Here is a 20,436-nt window from a genome sequence, read left to right as displayed (position 1 = left end):
ACAAATTAACGTAGCGATGTCTCCGAAGATCGCGCATGCTTTGTTCGTGGAGGAATCGCGTCGTTGCGCCAAATTTATTCTCTGTTCGTATTTTTCAAAAACTTCTTACTCGTCGTTGACATCCGAGACAAACATTTAATATTAATTTTCAACTCTGTTTCCGTGCCACGGGTATCGTTCGTTTCTTCGCGGCGGAACATTTGAAAAGTTTTTATCGGTCGTACGAGTAGCCGTGAAACGTGGATGGAACGGTTCAACGGCTCGCGAGGAGAAATAAAAAGCCATTTCCGTTGGTTTTATGTATTTCGCTCGTTGCAAAATAAGAGGTTTTTTACGAGACACCGGTACGCGAACGTTGCGTCGAAAAATCGCGATGGATCGGACACTCACCGAGCTGACCGAGTGACGATTATTCGCGCGGTAACGGACGGATCTGTGTAATATACGCGGTCTCGCTGAAAATATCGCTAACAGTAAACAGTGGAGAAATTTCGATACGCGTTATCCGTAAATAACGATGATGGCTTACCTGTAAATAGGTTCGCCGCTGTCCTCTTTGAACCATAGCACCATGGAGATGGTGTCGTTCGGTACTCGGGGTTGTATGTTACAGGGCAAAGTCGCCCTCTGTCCCGCCACACCCTGTATCGACTCCATCGGTACTGAAACATACATTTTGACGCACCGTTGAAAACTTTTGCTCCCTCTGCTCCGAATTTCGAACCAGCTAAACCAGGAGTTATGACTTCGAGTAAGCATTATTCTTTCAAGGAATAAAATAAATATTAGCTTACCGCCTTTCGAACGGAGCAACTTTTAAATAAAATTTCCGATGCGATCCGTTCGCGCGAAGGGTTCTACGAAATGACACGTACGCGCAATTAAATGTATTAATATCGAGGAGGTAACGTCGTTCGATAGAATAAAATTTGATGGATTTATAGAGCGATCGGTAAGAAAGTCGAATGGCACGTTTTTGCGTTTAATTTTGGTCGTCTTCTTTTTTTCGAGCGGAGGAAAGGCGAAACGTATCGATGCCTCGTTTAAAAAGCTTTTACAGAAAACGGTGAGGATCGAGAGGTTCTCGGGTACCACCGCCTTTGAAATCAAGAATTATGAGGGAGCAGGGAGTTATGGATATTTTGTCGAAAAAGAAAAATGTCCCGTGATGCATTGCCTCGGAATGGAAAGTATCGATGGTTAATAGGGTGGAAATAATTTATCGTTCTCCGGTATTCACGCGTCCTCGTGTATATTATAAAACGATTAACGTTGCGCTTCTTGTTCGGTGATATACCGCTTTTGCTGTACGCTCGAAATTGACGGTCGAATTTCCTTTGATCTTTGCTCGTTTCGCGCAGCCAATCCATTATTTTTTCAATCGTGAAGGCTTTCGCGACGTTGCTTTCGCGCAAAGGGCGAAATCGCGAATCTAATGGTACTCGTCTATTCGAAACGCAGGCTATTCGAATAACGTCGAATCTGGTCGCCTCTTCGATACTCGCGTACATACGTACGTATTTATCGTAGCGAGCGCGAAAGCGATTAAAAAGTTTCTACTTGTTTCATTTGAAATGCCTGATCCTGTAAAAGTAGAGTCTACAGCTACGCGCGCATAAATTTTGATGGACGAAAGGATTTTGAACGATAAACGGTAGCGTAAAACGAATCTGTTGTTGGTCGTTCGATGCAAAATGGGTGCTTAAGCACGGTTCACAAGGCACATGGTTCCGTCGACGAGCACTTCCGGCAATAATGCAGATTTTTATCGAGCAAAATCGTGGTTACCGCAACAGCTCATGAATAATCCTTGTACAATTTGATCCATTTTTGCTTTCGAGAACGCTTCGGTCCGGTTGAAACGCTTCGAAATCACCCACTCGTTCCTTTCTCGTTGCCGCCGTAATTAGCCGAGGTATTAATTGCCCGAGAACGACTCGTAAATTAACATCGATGGCTCGCGAATATTTACGACCGGCCTCGTAAATCTCATCCAGTGAAAATCGTTCGTTGTTTCGTTATTTATAGGGCCGTTGATTCCGCGCTGTTTGATCGTCGAGCATGTATAGACGTACACTGTATTCCTATATTTTCCAAATAAATAAATCCGCCGTCTACGCGGAACTACACGCGATCGATACAAATACGATTCGATCGCGGGCAGAATGTAATTAGATTTTCTATTCGAATCGTTTAGAAAATTGAATCTCGGAACGAAGGAGCCGGCTCGTAGGAAATTAGGCTCGGTATCGGTTAGCCAGGAAATAAAGGGTGAACGCGGATTCGCGATACGAGATTCGAGGTAAAACGTTTTACGCGTTAATGCTAGAATTTCCGGCGGAACGCTTTCGATCGACCGCGTTCACGAATTATCCGAGGGTAAATTTCGCTCAAAGACAAACGACCCGAAGAGCAAGGCGACGCGACCGCCGTTTCTTCCATGATTTCAAAAACGAATTTCTGCGTTACCACGTAACAGTTTGTGAAGGCACGTACTTGCATAAAGTCGTTGTAACACGGACGTAAATGCAATACGTGTTTCCCTAGCAAAATGCATACAGAGACTCGAAACGTCCGCTCTCGTCGTCGACGAGTACCGAGGCGACATCGACTTAAACGAATTTCACCGACAAACTCCGTCGTGACGTTGTCATTTTCACGTGAAACTCGTTTTACGGGGCCGCCAGAGAGTTCCGCGGTATCTGTGATTCCGCGTCCAAAGCTTTTCCCTCGCACCCTTTTCCTTTGTTTCGAGCTCGGTCAAGGAAACGTCGCGTTATTGGGTTTGTTCGGTATAATCGTAAGGGCCCGTATCTCCGTTATCCGATCCCTATCTTCTCCGCTTCCCTATTTTCTTTCCGTAGATGAAATCGTTTACTTTCCACTGTACGTTTCACCGATTAAATCGGTTTCAAAAGGAAACCTACGTAGCGTTGATATGCCCTGTGCGAAAATTAGAAAATAAAAGACAGACGAACGTCACCGCGATCACGAAAATTCTCTGTTCCGATTATCCCACGGTCGGCGGAGGTAGTTTCGAGTTATCTCGCGGATTAAACGCGTTAAAATGAACCGTCAAGACCTGACACGATAACGCGATACATTTATCGCGGTTGTAAATTATCGCGTAAATAAATCGCGTTCAACTCCACCCTTCGTTAAAGAGTATCAAATAATTTCAACGTAGAAAATTGAAAGTCGAAGATGAAATTTCTGTTCGAAATTTATTCGCGAAACTATACACGCGTTTATTCCACGTTTCGCTCGTGTATCAGCTCGAGCTAGAACTTTTAAATAAGACCCATCAATTTAAAGCGTGGAACAATGCAGGCGCTAGTTAATTACCAACTTTCGTACGCTCTCGGTTCATGGTCCTCCAGGACAACGAAAACTAATTAATACGGTTCAAAAACCATTAGGCAAAGCAATCTTGCATTGTACCTACTCCGAGGACTTTTAAACGACTGGGAATTTAAATTAAATTCTTCAGAAAACAATGATGCTGCACGCCACCGTCAAGCGGTCATAATAATAAACCGGGTCTGCTTGTGACACTTCTGTTGATGAGTATAATTACCGCCACGCTAAACTCGGACCAGAATTTTGAGCCAACCTCTCTCCTCGTCCACTACCGGCCGTGTTCCTATTCATTCCTCTCGCCTCCCTTGCCGTTATTCCGTAAATTTTTGTTACGCGACTACCTTCCGCTATCCGTTTCGCTTCCGTAGCAATTTCACCGATGGTCATTTTTCTCCGAGTCAATTTGCCTTAAACGAGTTATAAGTTACTTCGGAACTTTGCGCCCGGGTTAATTAACGACAAAGGCAGCCGCGTTCTCGTCTGACGAGTTACTTCCACGATCCTGTATATCGGTTAACGAAAGCTTGTAAAATGTGCTACAAGGATTATTATTTTGAAAGAAGCCCTACGCGTTCAATTGTTACCGCGATGTTCGGCTCTAACTCTAGCATAACCGTGGAGCGCAGTAGTAGATCGGTCCGTGCTTGATCAGACTACGCGAGCTCGCGTTCACCGCGTGGGTAAGCGTACACGCATTTTCTAAAGTAGACGAGACGGTTTCGACGTTCGTTAAATGATTCGGAATTCTTTTCATCGCTAAATATATCGTCCGTTCGCGAAAAATGGCTGGAACGTTTGCGGTTTATACCGCTTGTTACGTGGAAACTGTAGCGGTCGATTCTTTCGAGCGGAAGAAATTTGGATGGCAAAGGAAAGGAAGGGCGAGATACGAAGAATCATTTCCAAGGCTGGTGAAATTCCGTATTTAGCGGAATGCCTTTCATTCGGAGGCGGAGCTAGCCAAAAAGAATGGACCAAGCAGAATATCTTTCTGGTTCTTTATGTCCGGTCGCTGAGACGGAATACCGACCTGGCGAGAAACGGCTCGTAAAGGTTTCGCTGCAGCTGGCTTGCATACATTACGAGCCTTTATTCCTCCAGAAAAGGAAAATGGAACGGACCGGGGGTTTAGAGAAAGTTTTGAAAGATGGCTGCAAGAGAAATCTAGCCATCGGTACCTCGAATCGGATCTCTCGACAAAGAGATACGAGAGCAGAAAAAGCAACCGACGGGACGCGAATATTTCGACCGGTTCACGATATTTTCACGCGGCTCAGTGTTATCCTTCGAATCGATCGTTTGTCGCTCCGGTATGTTCGTGCCGATTCGATTTCCCTTTAATGGAATTCGAACGATCTCGAAGAAAAATAAAGGAAAAGTCGCGAACTTGGTTGCCAAGCGAGTGGAAACGAACAGATATTCGTGTTCGTCGGAGGACGATAAAAGTTTAATTACGTTTCTTGTAAAAATTTCCAAGTTGTGTTTAACATCGTTAACGGAACACGCGAAAGACGATAGAAACTTTTCTGACGATCTAATTTTTTCGATGCATCTCCTGGATGCGTCGAACGTTAATTGGTCGCGACGTTAACCGTTAAAAAGAGTTAGTGTATTATATGTATGTATACTTAAGTAAGGAACGAAAACAGTTTGTAGTCTGAAAGTTAAAGTCACAGTTTCATCTTAAACGGGTTGAAACTTTGTTAGTAAAATATTTCCCGCCTCTAAACAGCGTTCGCCTGGTTACATAATTGCCGTGAAAAATGTGTGTTTGCGTAGCTTTCGGTCGCAACACCGCCGCGACCGGCTTTGCAAACAACGAAAAATTTATGCGATGCTTTCCTACGAATAAAGTACGCGCGTACGAATTCTCTTTTCGAAATCAAATTTCCGACGTTTATCCCGAATCTATTCGAAACGTTCGATCGACAGGAATAGAAATTTTTCAGCGAAATAAGCATAATGTTTCGAGTGTTAGTAGTTGGAACGTTCGAATAGTTTAATCGTATATCGCGTCGAAAGACAGGTCAGCGTAAAGAAAAGAGTTGGATGAACAAACGTAATTGACAAACAGTCGTACACGGTTGGTATTGCCGCGTGCATGCCTTTTAACAGGGCGTTACGCGACTTCGGATCGAAACGATCGCCGCGGGAACACGTACAGTTGATTTTACGCGAGCCCAAATCCGCGGCGAGCATGTGTACCGTAAAGTGCAGCGTGTGTGTACACGAATCCGTTGTTTGCCTTCGAGTTTACGATACGAGTTGAAAGCTATACTCTGCACATGTACGCTCGCGGCTTAATTTTATAACGTTGTTTATGGTCGCGGACGCGCGTTTCTCTTCAAACAACGACAGCTTTCCCTTTCGTTTTTAATCGCGAGTGATTTACGGGAACGCGTTTCGCGAAGATCGGAGTAATTGTGTCTCGGTTGCGCCGATAAATCTGTCGTTTCTGTGCTTCGTCTCGATTTGGCCGCGGATTAAAAAACGGATACAACAAAAATATCGAAGCGAGGAAGAAAAAACAAATGCACTCTGGTCGACAGGTCGAATGAGAAACGTCGAATCGCGAATACGCGTCAAATCCATCGACAAACGAGATGTTGGCAACTCGCCAGAGATGTTTCGACATTTTCGGTTCTCGTTCACTCTTTACTATAATAGCTGACCGGTTTTGCGGAACAAAGAAGACGTTGCCGCGCGCAACACCGAACACGTAAACGGGCTAATGTATTACCTTTCTAGCTTACAGTCTCGATACATTAGTTGACCAACCAGATTCACGACCTCTGTGAAGCGAAGAAAAAAAATCATTGACCCGAACGGCGCATACATATTTTACCGATGCAAAACGATTCAATTCGAAACTAATAATCCCATAAAGATACGTCCCTGGACGTATCGGATTACCGTACATCGAATAGCAATAGATTTTCAGTTTCAGCCGCAGTATCTTTTTGAAATGCTCGATCGGTTGATGGATTGTCAGGCGCGTAGAGTCACAGGGAATTTCCGCGTAGAATATCATCCGCAGTATCCACGCAGTATACCCTGACAGGTGTCAATTACACGAACACGGTCACTAGTTTCGAAAACTCGTCCATTTTCTACCAATCAAAAGGGAATGACGACCATTACTAATTTCGCGTCGATTCGACGTCCGACAGAACGCGCGATAGTTGGCCAAACACAGTTTCGACGCAGCGAACAATGAAAATCGAAGCGGGCTGTTCGCCGCGGCGCTTTTCTACCGGTCCAAAGACGCAGAAATTGCTCGCCGAGTTAGCTTTCCTTCGCCGTGTCACCCATGGACCCGAGCTTTGCCTCGAAATTAGTCGTCGAACGATCGACGGAATTCCCGAGTAGCGAACCGTAGTTTCGGAAACGCTCGCGTTTAAATGGAAATCGTTGGTGGCGTCGATATTGGATCTTGTTCCCGATTCCTCGTCTGCAAGAAAATCGACGAGTTTGCCTTTGCTTTGTTACCAGCCCCTCTCGCTTTCTTTCCTTATTTCTCTCCCATCCATTTGTCTCTCGCCCTCTCGCTATCGTATCGTTCCACTTACTTCTCTTTTTATTCCTCCCTTTTCTTTCTTACCAACCGCGCGCTACGAGAGCAAAGGAAAAAAACCGTACATTCCAGAGATTGGTTATAAAGAACAAACAGAAAAGAATCGATGTAATTGACGAAAGAACAGAGAATGACTCTGCTCGTTCTTTCCAACACCGGGAAATTGTATTGAGGGAAATGGCAAAGTTCGCGTATACTTGGAGACTATCTTATTCGCTTTCGAACCGAAAGCATCGTATACGTAATCTCCATTCTTTTCTCATTAAATCTCCACCTTTATTCTTCTATTCGTATCTCTATTATACCTGTAGTCGGCTTTCTTTCGCCGTTCTGTCTATTACTCGAGTAATGATCTTGCTGCCACTAGGCGTTACAGGGTAAACCGGCCGTTCAATCCCAGTGGACGGTCGTGCCTGGAGCCGTGAACGGGCTCTTAATTATTTATGGTATCTCGGTATAGTTTACCGTAAAGCCGGCCATCCAAGAACGGTCGAGCATACGTTCAGCTACCTCCGAGTTGTGCGACGATCGCTAAGAGAAGGTATTTCCTCGAGTATTCTCTTTGTCGCGGTTCCAAGGTGGCCGCATCCTATCATCGCGTGCTTCGCTTTTTCTCTCGTATTCGAGGCACGGAGATCCGTCGTCCAATTACAAGCGTGCTCGATGCTTCTCGTTCCGTAAAACGTGTGTCGTTAGACGAATCATCGAAATTACCGATATCATAAATGAAAATATTGGAAGGAAAAGCGAGCTGATCCGTGGACAACGGATATCCGGTTCCAGTGGTAATCGGGACAAGATATCCCTGGATGGAAGTGGACAGATCGGTCAGAGGTCTCGTAACCGTGGTGTATCCCAGGGTGCATCGAACCCTTATCGCAACTAGCATCCGTCCAATGCAGTTACCGGTCGGCCGTATACGTTGGACGATTTAGCCGGCGGGGTAAACAGCCCGTTACCGTATTCACCAGGCTCCGGGAGATTGTCGCAGGGGCAGTTCGTCGCAGAGAGGGATACTAGCTGTCGCGACATAGGAACACGAGCAGATTTCGCTGGGAAGGAAGGGAAAATCGGGAGGCGCGCACCTACGCGTGCACGCGTGTACGTGTTCGTGTGACGCGCGGGAGCTTGCAAATCGGTTATCGTGCTAATTGACTGCGGACTATCGGATCCGAGGTCAACGCCGTTAACGAGTATACCTTGCTGCAAGCGACGTCGCTTCATCGTTCGACGAACGATTTTAGCCTCCGAGCGGCAAACTCGCCGCTTTTCGGATCGATTATCGATCAATGTTGCACCGATCGTTTTCGAGCTTCCACCAAGGAGAAAGGAAATTATATATTTATCTTCGCGAACCATTAAGCGATCGAAATTTTCACGCTTCATAATTGTTTGGAGATCAATGGATTTCCTATTCCGATAAATTTATCTCACCGCTCTGAAACCATTTGACAACAAGCGTAACTTTGCTCTTATATTCTTATTTTATTCTATAAAACTGCGAATCTATCTGCTAGTTTTCAAAAAACGGTTATCAACGATCCAATTAGAAACGCGCATTAGTTAGTTATACGTAGTTGCCGCAAATAGTTCGGCATTAATTATACCATAATGAGAGAATTCGGTCGCGTGCAGTTACAGTTTGTCATTGTATGAACCAGTCACTCGTACCCTTAGACGTCACGTACCGAAACGCGTATACAAACATCCGCTCAGATCCTAGAAATCAGTGCGAATCGGGTGATTGAACAATAATTGTTTCGCGGTGAGGAATTACCGGCCGCCTATAGCACCGTTCGCATCGATTATCTCGCGTAATCCCTCTCGAAGACAACCCTCGATCCTAGATGCGGCGGAACGTGGAAAACACGTTTTCGAGTATGCAAATTTTCTTCGAGTAAGCGTAATTAACCCGTGGCCCGCAGTTTGCGGCAATCGTAATTCGATTAATGTCATGCTGTAAAACTATCTCGCTAACCTGCGTTTCGTATTAATTTTACATTTTTCTCATCTCAAGAAAGATACACCAGGATAATCTATCTCCTCTAAACGCTAATTTAATAAACTCGTCGAGTCACGCGAGTGTTACCTACAGTCTAAAGAGGAGACGTAGAAACATTTCGGTGTCCGTAATAACTAGTCGAACGCAGTGCCTACAGGCTAATATTCGACGATGCACGTTGCTTGCGAGTTCGTTCAAACATTACCGAATCCATCGGAACGGTAGAACAAGTTTCGACAAATATCGATGTACTAGACAGTTGTGACAAACACGATCGGAAATCGAAAGAATTTCACTGGGTGAAGGTGCACTGGGTATTGCACGTGGACGGTACTTGACGAAACAAATAATTTGATATGCAACACGCGATGTATAATGGAGCGATTTTCCCCGAGAATATTGTCGGAGGAGAATATAACTCGTCGGTGAAGGTAGGCGAGGCGAGTCGTTTCAACATTTTTTCAACTTTCGTATACTGAAAGTATTTCGGACGAAATAGGTGTTTCGTTATTTAGTTGATTTACGTTAACGAGGAAACTTTCCACGCTTCGTTTCGTCGGGAAGTTCGAGTAGGAAATTCTCGTTTCACGATTACGCCGAATGCTTTGATAAAACTGTTGACGAATGGTAACAAGCATAAGGATAATGCGATTTGAGAAATTTAGAATACACGCGAGGAAAACTAACGGCAGAAAAGCAACCTCGGAGAGTATTCGGTTCGCTCGCTGGTACAACCAGATTAATTACCAGTTTGTTTGCTTCCTTTGACCAGCTGCGTCATCGTTACTCCAGAAACCGCATTTCGGTTTCGCGTAAATTGCGCGCCGCAATTTACAAACCGCTGTTGGAGTTGGTCGTAGATAAAAGTTTGTCGACGCTGGTTAAGTGAAAATAAAATAAAACAGAGAAATCGTCGTTGCGACGAACGTTTCGGCTCGGAGACACTCTTCGATGACTCGTCGCTACAGAGTGTATGTAATTTTTCTTTCGCGATCGAACAAATATTTATTACGCGTACAAAAAAAAAGAAATAACCGCTTTCAAAAATTAATAACGAACGTCGCGATTACCAGAAACAGAAGAGAAATACCAGCGGCAAAGGGAAAATTTGAACCGTCGAAATGAAGTTAAACGAAAAATGTTAACATTGTGAAAATTTTAATATTTCTCCTCTGATTGCTTTAATGGAACATTGTTAACGCGTGTCTCTTGAAAACGACGACGCAGCAAAATCGATACGAGTTAATACAAACGCGCGCACGTACTTTCCTCTCTTTCCTCTTTTATTTCCCCTTGTCTTTGCCGTATCGTCTCGTTTGAACGTTCCACGAAATTTCCATTCCGTTTTAGCGTGATCGACGATTTCGCGATATCACAGTAATACCCAGTTACGCTTGCATTAACGGGGCAAGCTTTCGAATACCTTTCATCGAACCCGTCCACGAAACGAGGAAAATACATGGCCAGCACAGGAAAACGGAAAATTGCTCTCTGTCGTGTTGCACCGTTCTCGGTGAATTCGCAACAAATTTTCCGAGAAATCAGGTCAATGGCCGTTCATCGCTTTGAACTTAAATGCTTCGCTCGTTTTTCCATTTTCTCTTTCCTTTTTGTTTTGTTTATTTTTTTTTTTCTTTTTAATTGGCAGAGTCGATGTCTCTCGACGATGCGCCACAGCAACGATACAAGCATCAAGCACGGAAAAAAAATGTCGCCGGCGCACCGTGACGTTCATTCAACAACTTTTATCACGGTTTTACGGTGGACGAGCATTTCGAGTGGATTATTCGCGTTATTCTCGTCGTTTTCGATACCATACAAATTCCACGGAGGATTACAACGACTCCGAGGACGTATAATCCTCGCAATACACCCTTGCCGGTTGTAGGTAATTAGGTGATCATTATTTCATGTTCGCGTAGAAGTACGGTGTCGCGTGGAGACTGTACTCTGTAATATTTAGGTCTTGGGACAGGGTTTTGCTATTGATTTACGGCCGTCAACGTGGTCAATGCTTTAATTACGAAGGATGAGCCGGGATTTCGAGCGTGCACCGAACAAACGTTACCATGTATACTCTATTCTGTTTCGAAACGAAAAATCCGAAATTACTGTGTGTCGAGGTCGATTAAACGATCGGATCATGGTCGAAATCTATGCCGCGTGGAAACTGCTGCTCGTTCCGTCGCGTCGTCTTAACGGGACTCGAGAATTTATCGTTTTATTTCGGTTCTCCGTCGAAGGAGTATCTATACGAACTTCTTCTCTCGGAAACTTAAGATGCTGCGATAAATATTTTCAAACGAAATTTAAAAAGAATCAGAAGTCCCGTCGACGGACGTAGAATATTTCCCGTTTGGAAAGGAACGAAACGTCGCGGACCGTGCGATTTCGACGCACCGACACCAGCTCGTTTTACATCGACGCTTTCTTGTTCGTTCATGATGGTTAACAAGCTTAGTTTAAACACTCGTTAGAGCGGCTTGATCGTTGTTTCGAGTAACCAGCTGGGTCCTCGTCCCGTGCAGCGCCAGCAAGAAGATACGCTCGTCGTTGAAAGCAGCTTATAACCAAACCCAGCACGTGGCTGGCGATGTAACGAATTTCGTTACGTAGTTTAAAGCTGTGCCAGATAATGCATCGTGTAAACGGTATCTTCGGTCCATCGATTCGACTATCAAAGCTATTCTATTTCGCGATCGAAAATATATCCTCGATATGATATCTTTCTTCGGAAAATTTTCCTAAGAAATAATACGACTCTTCGATTCGATCGTTCTCGATAAGCTGACGAATTAGCGAATTCTTTCGAGCGTCTTGATTAAAATTACGCTACTTCCACGGAGAATCCGTTATCGAGCTGTATCAGAGAGTTTTAACTGAATTCATGGAATCCTAAGCGAAACTGCGAATCGTTCTTTCAACTTCCAACGAGTTTTCGCCAAATTAATCTCCCCTCTTGCCGGACGTTTCTCGTCCCAGTTCGGATAAAAACTTTAATTTCTTGCTGTAAAATCTACGCAAAGATACGAGAAGAAAAACGAGAAAACGATAAATTTCCTGACCACTGACACGATCGCGAGAGAGCCCGAAGTTTCGTAGCTAGGAAAGAATATTCGAAGGACGATTTCCTTGGCCATGGAAACAGGCATCGAAGCGTTCCTAAAGGGAATCGATTGCCCGAGGCGCCGGAAAATTACCGGCATTAATCTCGAAACCTTTAATTACGAAGGATCAGTGACAAACGTGGAGAATTTTTATCTAAACTATCTCCCTCTTCTTTCCGTTCTTTGCGCGTTCTCTTAGGGGCCGGTAATTTTTTCGCGATATTTTCCTCCCTTCGAACTGAAGCATCCTTCGCCCCCTTCAACGAAAACATTTAAAGTCCCCTGTTTCACCGGATTTCCCCATCGTTTCCCCTTTTCAAAATATAACACCGACAAAATCTTCTCCTCTTTCGCGTAGGACCTTTAGAATTTCGTCGTCAGAATTTTCACGCTGGACTGCTTTTTCCATTCGCACGATCGCTCTACGATATATAACGATATATCGCTAATATCGTTAATAAGATAAATTGTGTTGAAACATTTTCTAATTACTCGAGTTTCGAACGAAACAATTCTTTTGGCGACATTCGCGAGACGCGAAAATATACTAAGCGCGAATCGATTTTACGCTAGCTGCGGAGTTCGTGTTTCGAATGTACGCGTCAGTCCTGACTCGTTTGCGAGAACTGGAATCCAATAATCGTGGAAAGGTGGTTGCCCCGCAGTAAGTGCAAGTCTGGCCAAAGAAAATGCTGAATCTACTAAAGAAAATAGTTTAGAGAACTTGTAAACTCGTTCCGGGAGGAAAAGCTGTACCTTGTGGCTCGGTTATAGCGATGTAAATTTCACAAATTCTGCCCGGCTATCTTTCTCGAAGAATCCTTTAACTCGTGGATCCGTTTATTGCGGCCGATGCCTCTTATTAAATAAAATCATCTTCCTTGTAGAAAGGGTATTCATTACGAGCCCCAGCGTCGAAGAATGCGAGCCAAGATGCTTTAATCGGTTCTTCGAAACGAACCAATGAAATTTCTCGATGCTCCGAAGGTAGACGGTTTTCCGATTTTGCTAATGCCAGCAGCGTCCCATCTAATTGGCTTAAACTTTGCTTTTAAAAAACGACCAACCCTGTTCGATCCTCGCCGATCAACAAGATTATGAATAAGCGAAAAGTTTATCTCGGTCGAGCTCGGACAGTATTCATCTTGATCCGTAGCGTGCTCGATAATTCGACGTTGATCGCATTTTTCAAAGCGCTGCTAACTCGTTCAATAAACGTGATTACGTTCAACGAATTTACCAAATAATATCAGATTCTATTCGTTCCACTAGTCGACGATAGAATAAGTTTAAATTTCAAACTACAAACATGCGTGGCATGACGGTTAATCGGTATTGGAAGAGTACAAATGTTGGCGATGTAGCGGAAGCCAACCGTATATCCGTTTGCGTCGCAGTAGTCCTAGTGGTCAGATTATCAACTATTCACTCGTTTCAAGCTGAAACTTTTCTCCCGCGTTCTTCTATCGATAAAATGTTCCGTTCAAAAAGAAAAAGGGGCAAAAAAGGGAGGAAAAAAAAGAAGAAATAGAGAATCGATCGGAAGTAGCGATCGAAGAGAATGAAATTGGAAACAGAAAAGTTTTCATCGATCGTAGAATTTCGTTCGCTTTGTTCCCTATGAAAGCCTTCGATTTTGTTGCTTAATCCTATCGAAGACGGGATCAAAGGTCACCATTTGCACGAACAGGACGAAGAGGAAGCGACCGATAAGAAGAAGAAGGACGCGACAGACGAATCGCTCGAGTTTGCAAAGAGGATTTAACGCGGATTAATCGGGGTCTATGGAGCATGCACTTTATAAGTCCCGGACGAAAGCAAACTAATTAGATATGTATGGTTGGAGCGTCGTCGTGGGACATACAATTAATACGGTACACTGGCTAAATGAGAAATTAATTACGATATGGAAATCAGAAGGATCCTCCTTCGACCTAGGTTTACTATCGTTACCTAGGGATTGCGGGTCCCGGAACCCCGGTATACGTATACGTTTCTTTGGCGCAGACGCGTGCATGGAACGCGAGCTCCGTCCAAACACGTGTTACGAGGACAATGCACGTGTACTCGATACAAGCGAAACTTCTCTACCAACGCGAGGGGAGCAGGAAGATACAGAGAATGTTGGAAATTGACTTTGATACACGGCGCGAATACCACGGGTTTCTTTATTTCGCGAAGGGACCTTCCAACAATCGTGCGATCTAACCTAGATATTCCTGACAATAACGCCGTCATTAGACAACCGCGATCAAATGCTTGGCTGCAACGTCGAAAGAGCGTGTATTACTTTTAACGCAACAACTCGAAACGTTCACGACGTTTTATCTTTTCCTTTTGTAACGTGTCACCGGTGGACTCGTACCGGAGAAAAAAAGTTTCGCAACGAGTTCCACCGAATTCAGTTTCGGACCACGTATCCATTAAACATTAATTTTGATATCTCGCCACCGTGTAGGAGAAGCGCAAATAAATTTGAGAAAAAGTTTCCAACGGTAATTTGTGCGAGTAGTTTCTCTATTTTCCACCTATCTACTCTGTTATCCTTTTGTTCGAGCAACATGACCAGGCAAAAACGGAACATCATTTAACCGAACGCAACGTTTCTGCAACCGTTTTAACCAATTGCTCTCTTCCCTACGTTCGCCGAAATTCTTGCATTATTTCACGTTTTGCTGGGTTAATTAAAGGCAACGATCAGGGCGAGTCGTTGTTGATTAAAAAATAAGCGATAACGATCGGCCTGTAATTACTTCAACGAATCATTTTCGCATTCGGGTTATTTAATTGGAAATAATTAAGACATATCAGTTTGCGTTGTACGAAATAATAAATACAAATAAGGTACTCACATTGCTCACTCGTCGACTGTGCGTTGGCAAAGGTCGATAGCTCGATGCACGTCACCGCGATCAATATCCACAGCATACTGACGAACGTCTCCTCATTGACAGTTTCACCCTCGAATCATCCTAACGACGTACGCGTCCTCTCCTTCGAGTTACACTCTCTCCTACGCGAATAAAATAATACAAAACAATTACAATCGAGTTTCTTTGCCGCAACCTCCATTTTTATACATTAAATTTTTATACTCGTATGGCAATAATTACGCGCGCATATCAACCATGAAGACAGGAATTACTAAGCCTCGTACATGCCTACGCGCACAATATACGCATAGTCGGTTATAGTTGGTCGTGATAAATTTCATGCGACCGAAATGGTTGATAAGCAGCACGATTATGAACACTTTAGCGAAGATCAAATTGCCTCGAATCGATGCCGAAGGAGAGAAAGAAGAGGAGGAAGAAGGGAAGGATAGCGAATTGAATTTCATACGGTCGGTTTAGCCGACAACCGCTGCTCATCCTCTACGTTGGAAGATTTAATCGAAGATTTTCCCTTCGCCGACTTCTTCCCAGCCCTTATCTAATTCAACGCTGGCTGTTTCACTTTTTACCCGACAAAAGTGAATGGGAATATTCCTTCGTTTTCATGATTTTACATGCTTCACGAATAATTTACTCGTTTAAATAATTTTATTCGAGCTTCCCAAAGTAACGTCAACGTTTCGAAACCTTTACATAACCAAAATACGCTTCCTGTCGCGTTTAAGTATCGCTCTTAAGATCAGTTTAATGTTTCCATATTTTTTTCACCGAATAAATGATTATTATTATTACTCTCATTTAACTGACACAAGAATTTATGATTTATTTATTACGAATTAACATCCGATTGTATAACCGATCAAATATAAATTACATTATCGATATATTCATACACGTATAACATCTGTGCATAAATATTAATATCAGTCAACTAAACGAACGTACGCGATTTGTTGTTCAACGTATCGATTTTATGAATCAATATTTGGAAACAAACATTAACGCTGTATCAAGGGAAAGTTTGCAATTTCCTAAAAGACTACGCACATTTTTCTTGATACATCGACATTTTCAATAAGTACTGGCTGGCTGCCAGACATAATCGTCTTGTTGCGTCCTATTACGAACGTCGATGAGACGATTTTCTGAGAATCACGCGGATTATATTAAAAGAAAATGACGAACGATTTCGCATCATCAAATCGTACGAAATTGGTTATCGTTTAACGCAACTGGCGGTCAGCCATTTTGTAAGCGTTATTTTTTAGCAGATACTTTTCCATGATCACATCGTGTCAGACTATCGAGAAAGTTGCTTAATCGAATGTACATGTTACCGTTCAAACCATGTTGACCAGTTTGCAATTTCTATCGGCGAACATTCGGATAAACGTTATCGTAGCCGTGAACTTTTTCGAAGTTTCTTCTAATCTTTCTCTTTCCGAATGCTCGAAGGAACGGTAGAAAAATGTTACCGCCAACGTATTGGTACCACGAGCGTACAAGAGAGTCGTCTTTCTGACGAGTTGTTACACGTCGAGCACACGAACTTACTTCCCTCTGCTTCCGTGCCGAACTATCGTACGGTATACCGGATACGTGACTCGAGACCTGTCCACTGAAAATGCATGTTCGACGAAACGGAGAGACTTTATTGTCCACTTTGTTCGCGTTACGATTCCAACTTCCAACTTTCTCGAGAAACACGCACCCTACAATTTCTTCGACTCTCGTCTCTCTCTTTTATGACAATAAAAGCAACGTCACCATCTTCCGAAAATACTCTTTAATTTACATCGTTGCCTGTAACGTGTCCGAAAACTTGAACGAACGTTAACATCGCACATTTTTGGATACCGAACCATTAGAGAATGAAATCTTTTACGAGCATCAAACGAAATTGAACATTTTACTAAGACATTTTTTTATTCCAGTGTTACTCTGTTCACGGTAACTCGGTGCGTCGGTCGAAAATGAATTGGTTCCATTGGGAAATTGAACTTTACGTTTATTCGAAAGTTGAAAAGTCTAGTAAACGAGAAACGTTTACGGTAGGATTCTTACAGTAAACAATTCGTTATAGTCGTACATCAGCGATCGATAATCGACGAGTAAGTTACACTGTTTCAATCGTTAAAATCGTCGAAAAATGAACGCGTCGTTCGTCAAAAACTATTTGAATCCGTAATGTACGGAATGGTGAGAATTTACAGTTTTTAATCGACTAATGGCAAAGACTCGGTGGAAAGATTTTGATGAAAGTTGTCAGTCGATAATCAAGTATTCAATTAACGAGGGAGGTTCGAATAAGTTGAGACAACGATTGTCCCGTAGGAGAGTCTCGGAGGAACAGGTACGGAAACAGTTGGCGTCACTTCTAAGTCTTTTCACGAAGTCGTTAAACCACCATTAGCGAGTTCGAACACGAGAGAGTCCTCTATTCACCGTGAGCTCTCGCATTCCTAACGGTTCGCATCCCTCGACGTGAAAGAGGGACGATGGTCCGACGAGAATCCAACATCTTTTACGGCAAGTTCATTTTCGAGGGCCGACGAAGAAGAAGCCCCGCGTTATCCTATCCATTTACGAGGCTGTTAACGAATTTATTTTTAATCTCGTTGGCTTTTAAGTACTACTACGGTAGAGTCAGGTTAGCTCGAAATCACCGTCAAATAATTCGTCGATATTTTCACCGACACCGCATACGCATCGATACATTTGAATCACCGGCCAACGTTTCCCGACGTTCACGTCGAGGACGTACGTATACGTCGATAAAAGCGTTAGAAAAATCCTTTTAACGGAAAAGGAAATGCAGTGCTTCGCGGAAAATCAGATTATCAACGAAGAAGCAAACGACCGAAAGCACGAGCTGCATTTTTTTTCTCCGAATAAAGTTTGGCTAGGCGAAGGAAAACAGCGGCATATTTCGGAAGTTTGGAATAGCCAGTTACTTGTACTTTCGTTCATCGAGCCCGTTCCATTTTCGAACTTTGCCACCGTAAAGCCATTCTCGAGAGGAGAATTGCCCCGTTTTAAAAGCAAAACTTATTCGCGTGCAATATCGCGCTATATCTTTACTCGGCGTTCACGCAGAAAGAAAGCACGCTCTATCAAATGCCGACGATTTTATCTTTAATTCTTGGCTCCTTCGATCGCAAATTTATCGTAGATATAATCTACCGGTTATACTAACCGATCGCATACGACAATGGATAAATAATCTATTTGTAAGAAAACGTGTCGTAACGAACCTACTTAATATAGGATTTCGAAGCGTTTGTTCGATAGAGCAGTCAGAAATCGAGGGAAATATTATTCGCTGGAGCAACAGGCAACAGGGTTCGATGGGTGAATCGATGTAAACGAGAGATAAATTGATTCGAATTTTCCGCGTAACCGTGATTTCTTTGATATTAAACGGTTCGTTGCACGCGGCAACAAGCAAAGCGAAGCAAAGCGACGCAACGCAGTGAGTCGGGGCGAAACACATATTACGTAACGATGTCATTAGAAGATTGTGTTATGGTTTCCTCGGGAAAACGGCCTGGTAAAACGGAAGCTGTCTGCTCGCGTAAACGTTTCGTGCTGGTATCCGGTACGATAGCTAGGACGAGCGAGGAACAAGCACGACGATGATTGTCGCTTCGCGCGTCACTCGATTGAAAGGGTATTATTTCTTTATCGACCAGCAATACTCTCGCTGCGCGATCGACGCGCAGCAAAACAGAAATAAAAACGAGCAACCGTAATTCGCGTTATCCTTTTTATCGGTGACGCGCTCGTGAACGCGTCGGCAATAAACAAATAAATAAATAAATAAATAACGGAGCTTTGATGAACATTCAACGAATCTGTAAATACTGCTCTTTTCGAAAGAAAATTAAATTATCGAAACTGTTAACTCTACCGCTCCATATCGTAGTCTTTTAGTCGGTGGTTCGTCAGCCTCGAACGCGTTGTAAATCCAGGTTGTTTATCATCGCAATTATTTTTTTGAAAATTTCATTACTTCTGTACCATAGTGCGCATTAATCGTTTCAATACTTATAACCTGATTTTTACCGATAAAAATAAAACGAATCGAAATTTACCGCGGTGAATGGCGAAACACGTAATTGATCCGGTTTTTTGACGATTTTATATTGTCGTTAGAATATTAGAATTTTCATCGAAGTCGCGGTGTTCAAAGTATCGAACACAACTCGATGTTTCGATGAAAACGATGCATTGGATAAAGAAAGGCTATAAAATGAATTTGAAATTTGGCGTTTTTTTCTCGCTGAAGCTATAGCGAAAGGAGTAACGAGTCTGCCTCGGCCGACGCGAGCCGAAGCGAGCGTTAACGTCGAATGCAGGCCAGTCCACTCCTTATCGCGCATCTCTGCTCTCTCCTTCATCGTGCTCTAAATGATTCGACATTCGAATCGATCGGTCCGATACGCGAACCACGGATAAATTTATTGTTCCTAAAATCGAAGGCAAAGGAAGAGAAGAGTAGCGAAATAAATGAATAAACTAATTACTTGCGCGAGTAGTAATCCTTCTGTTTCCAATAGCCGCGACGATCACTCCGATCGACACACCTCGTTTCACAATTTTCACAACATCGTTTAGTCGAACATTCAGTGTCGCCGATCAATCAAATCCTCAGGAAATTTCTCTGCGAACACGTGTTACAGTGTCTCCCGATGGCTCATCGAACACACTTGCTCGTAACTGGTTCGCCTTTACGTCGTGCAAACATCTCTGTACCACACTAATTCTCGAGTTCCGATCGAAGTCTCGCGCACTACATCCATCGATCTTTCTCACTATCGACGACCGATAATTCGACGCGATATACTCGCTAATCGGTGTTTCACCGGACAACGAATACGTACATCGCGTATCCAACGTAACAAGTACGGTCACCGATTCGTTGTTAGAGGATCACGTTCACGCGAATACGACGCTCGAGTCGTCGAATCGAGCGAAAAAAAGATACGGGGGAAGGAAGATGACGGGTCGAAATTGTACTAGACGGGGTCTAAGAGGGTTCGTTGGAACGCGATACATCGATGAAGACGATCGAAGGAGGCGTCGATACCTCCCTCACGACGAACGAAGCACGCGCGTCGAGCTCCGCGATGACACTGGATGCTGCCGATGAACTTTCGCGCACGGCCAGCATTCTGCGCCCCAAACTCACCCCGTGACTCCCGTTAGCCCCCGCTTCTTCGCCTCTCGAGCGTACGTCCAAACCTCCCTGTGTGCCCACACGCCCCCACTCCGTGCCGTCGCTTCGACACCCCTTGCCACCCCGTTGCTTCGTGCAAGCTCGATAATCTTCGTACGAGTTCGCGGGATAAAGAGGAAAAACCTGGAGAGCGACGGGAAGAGGTTTCCACGGGAAAAGGATGGAAGAAGATTCTTGACGCGCGCGCGGGTAAACGGGTAACGGGCCGAGGGACGAGGAAAACGTGCTTTTCCATTCGCGCTTCCGCCGCGGACAACTGA

The 20,436-nt window shown here is 43.8% G+C and overlaps 1 protein-coding gene across 5 annotated transcripts in view; it reads right to left on the bottom strand.

Annotated features, from left to right (window-relative positions):
• LOC100881907 (nephrin) overlaps positions 1-20,101 on the bottom strand; it is a 92,722-nt gene extending 72,621 nt beyond the window's left edge. For 2 of the 5 annotated variants that reach the window (XM_076536398.1, XM_003707327.3), the window contains exons 1-3: positions 19,464-20,095; positions 14,896-15,056; positions 530-662 (exon numbers count right to left, since the gene is read on the bottom strand). In XM_076536398.1, coding sequence (XP_076392513.1) covers positions 530-662; positions 14,896-14,971 — 209 coding nt within the window. In that variant the 5' untranslated portion in view covers positions 14,972-15,056; positions 19,464-20,095. Of the gene's footprint in view, positions 1-529; positions 663-14,895; positions 15,057-19,463 lie in introns of those variants that run through there. The other 3 variants (XR_013039637.1, XM_076536399.1, XM_076536400.1) reach the window with 3 other exon arrangements.
• Between the last annotated feature and the right edge of the window lie 335 nt (positions 20,102-20,436).

This window comes from Megachile rotundata, chromosome 10 (assembly GCF_050947335.1).
Source record: "Megachile rotundata isolate GNS110a chromosome 10, iyMegRotu1, whole genome shotgun sequence".
Taxonomy (NCBI): Eukaryota; Metazoa; Arthropoda; class Insecta; order Hymenoptera; family Megachilidae; genus Megachile; species Megachile rotundata.
The sequence above is the reverse complement of the archived record's forward strand: the minus strand, read 5'-3'. Positions and strand labels throughout refer to the sequence as shown.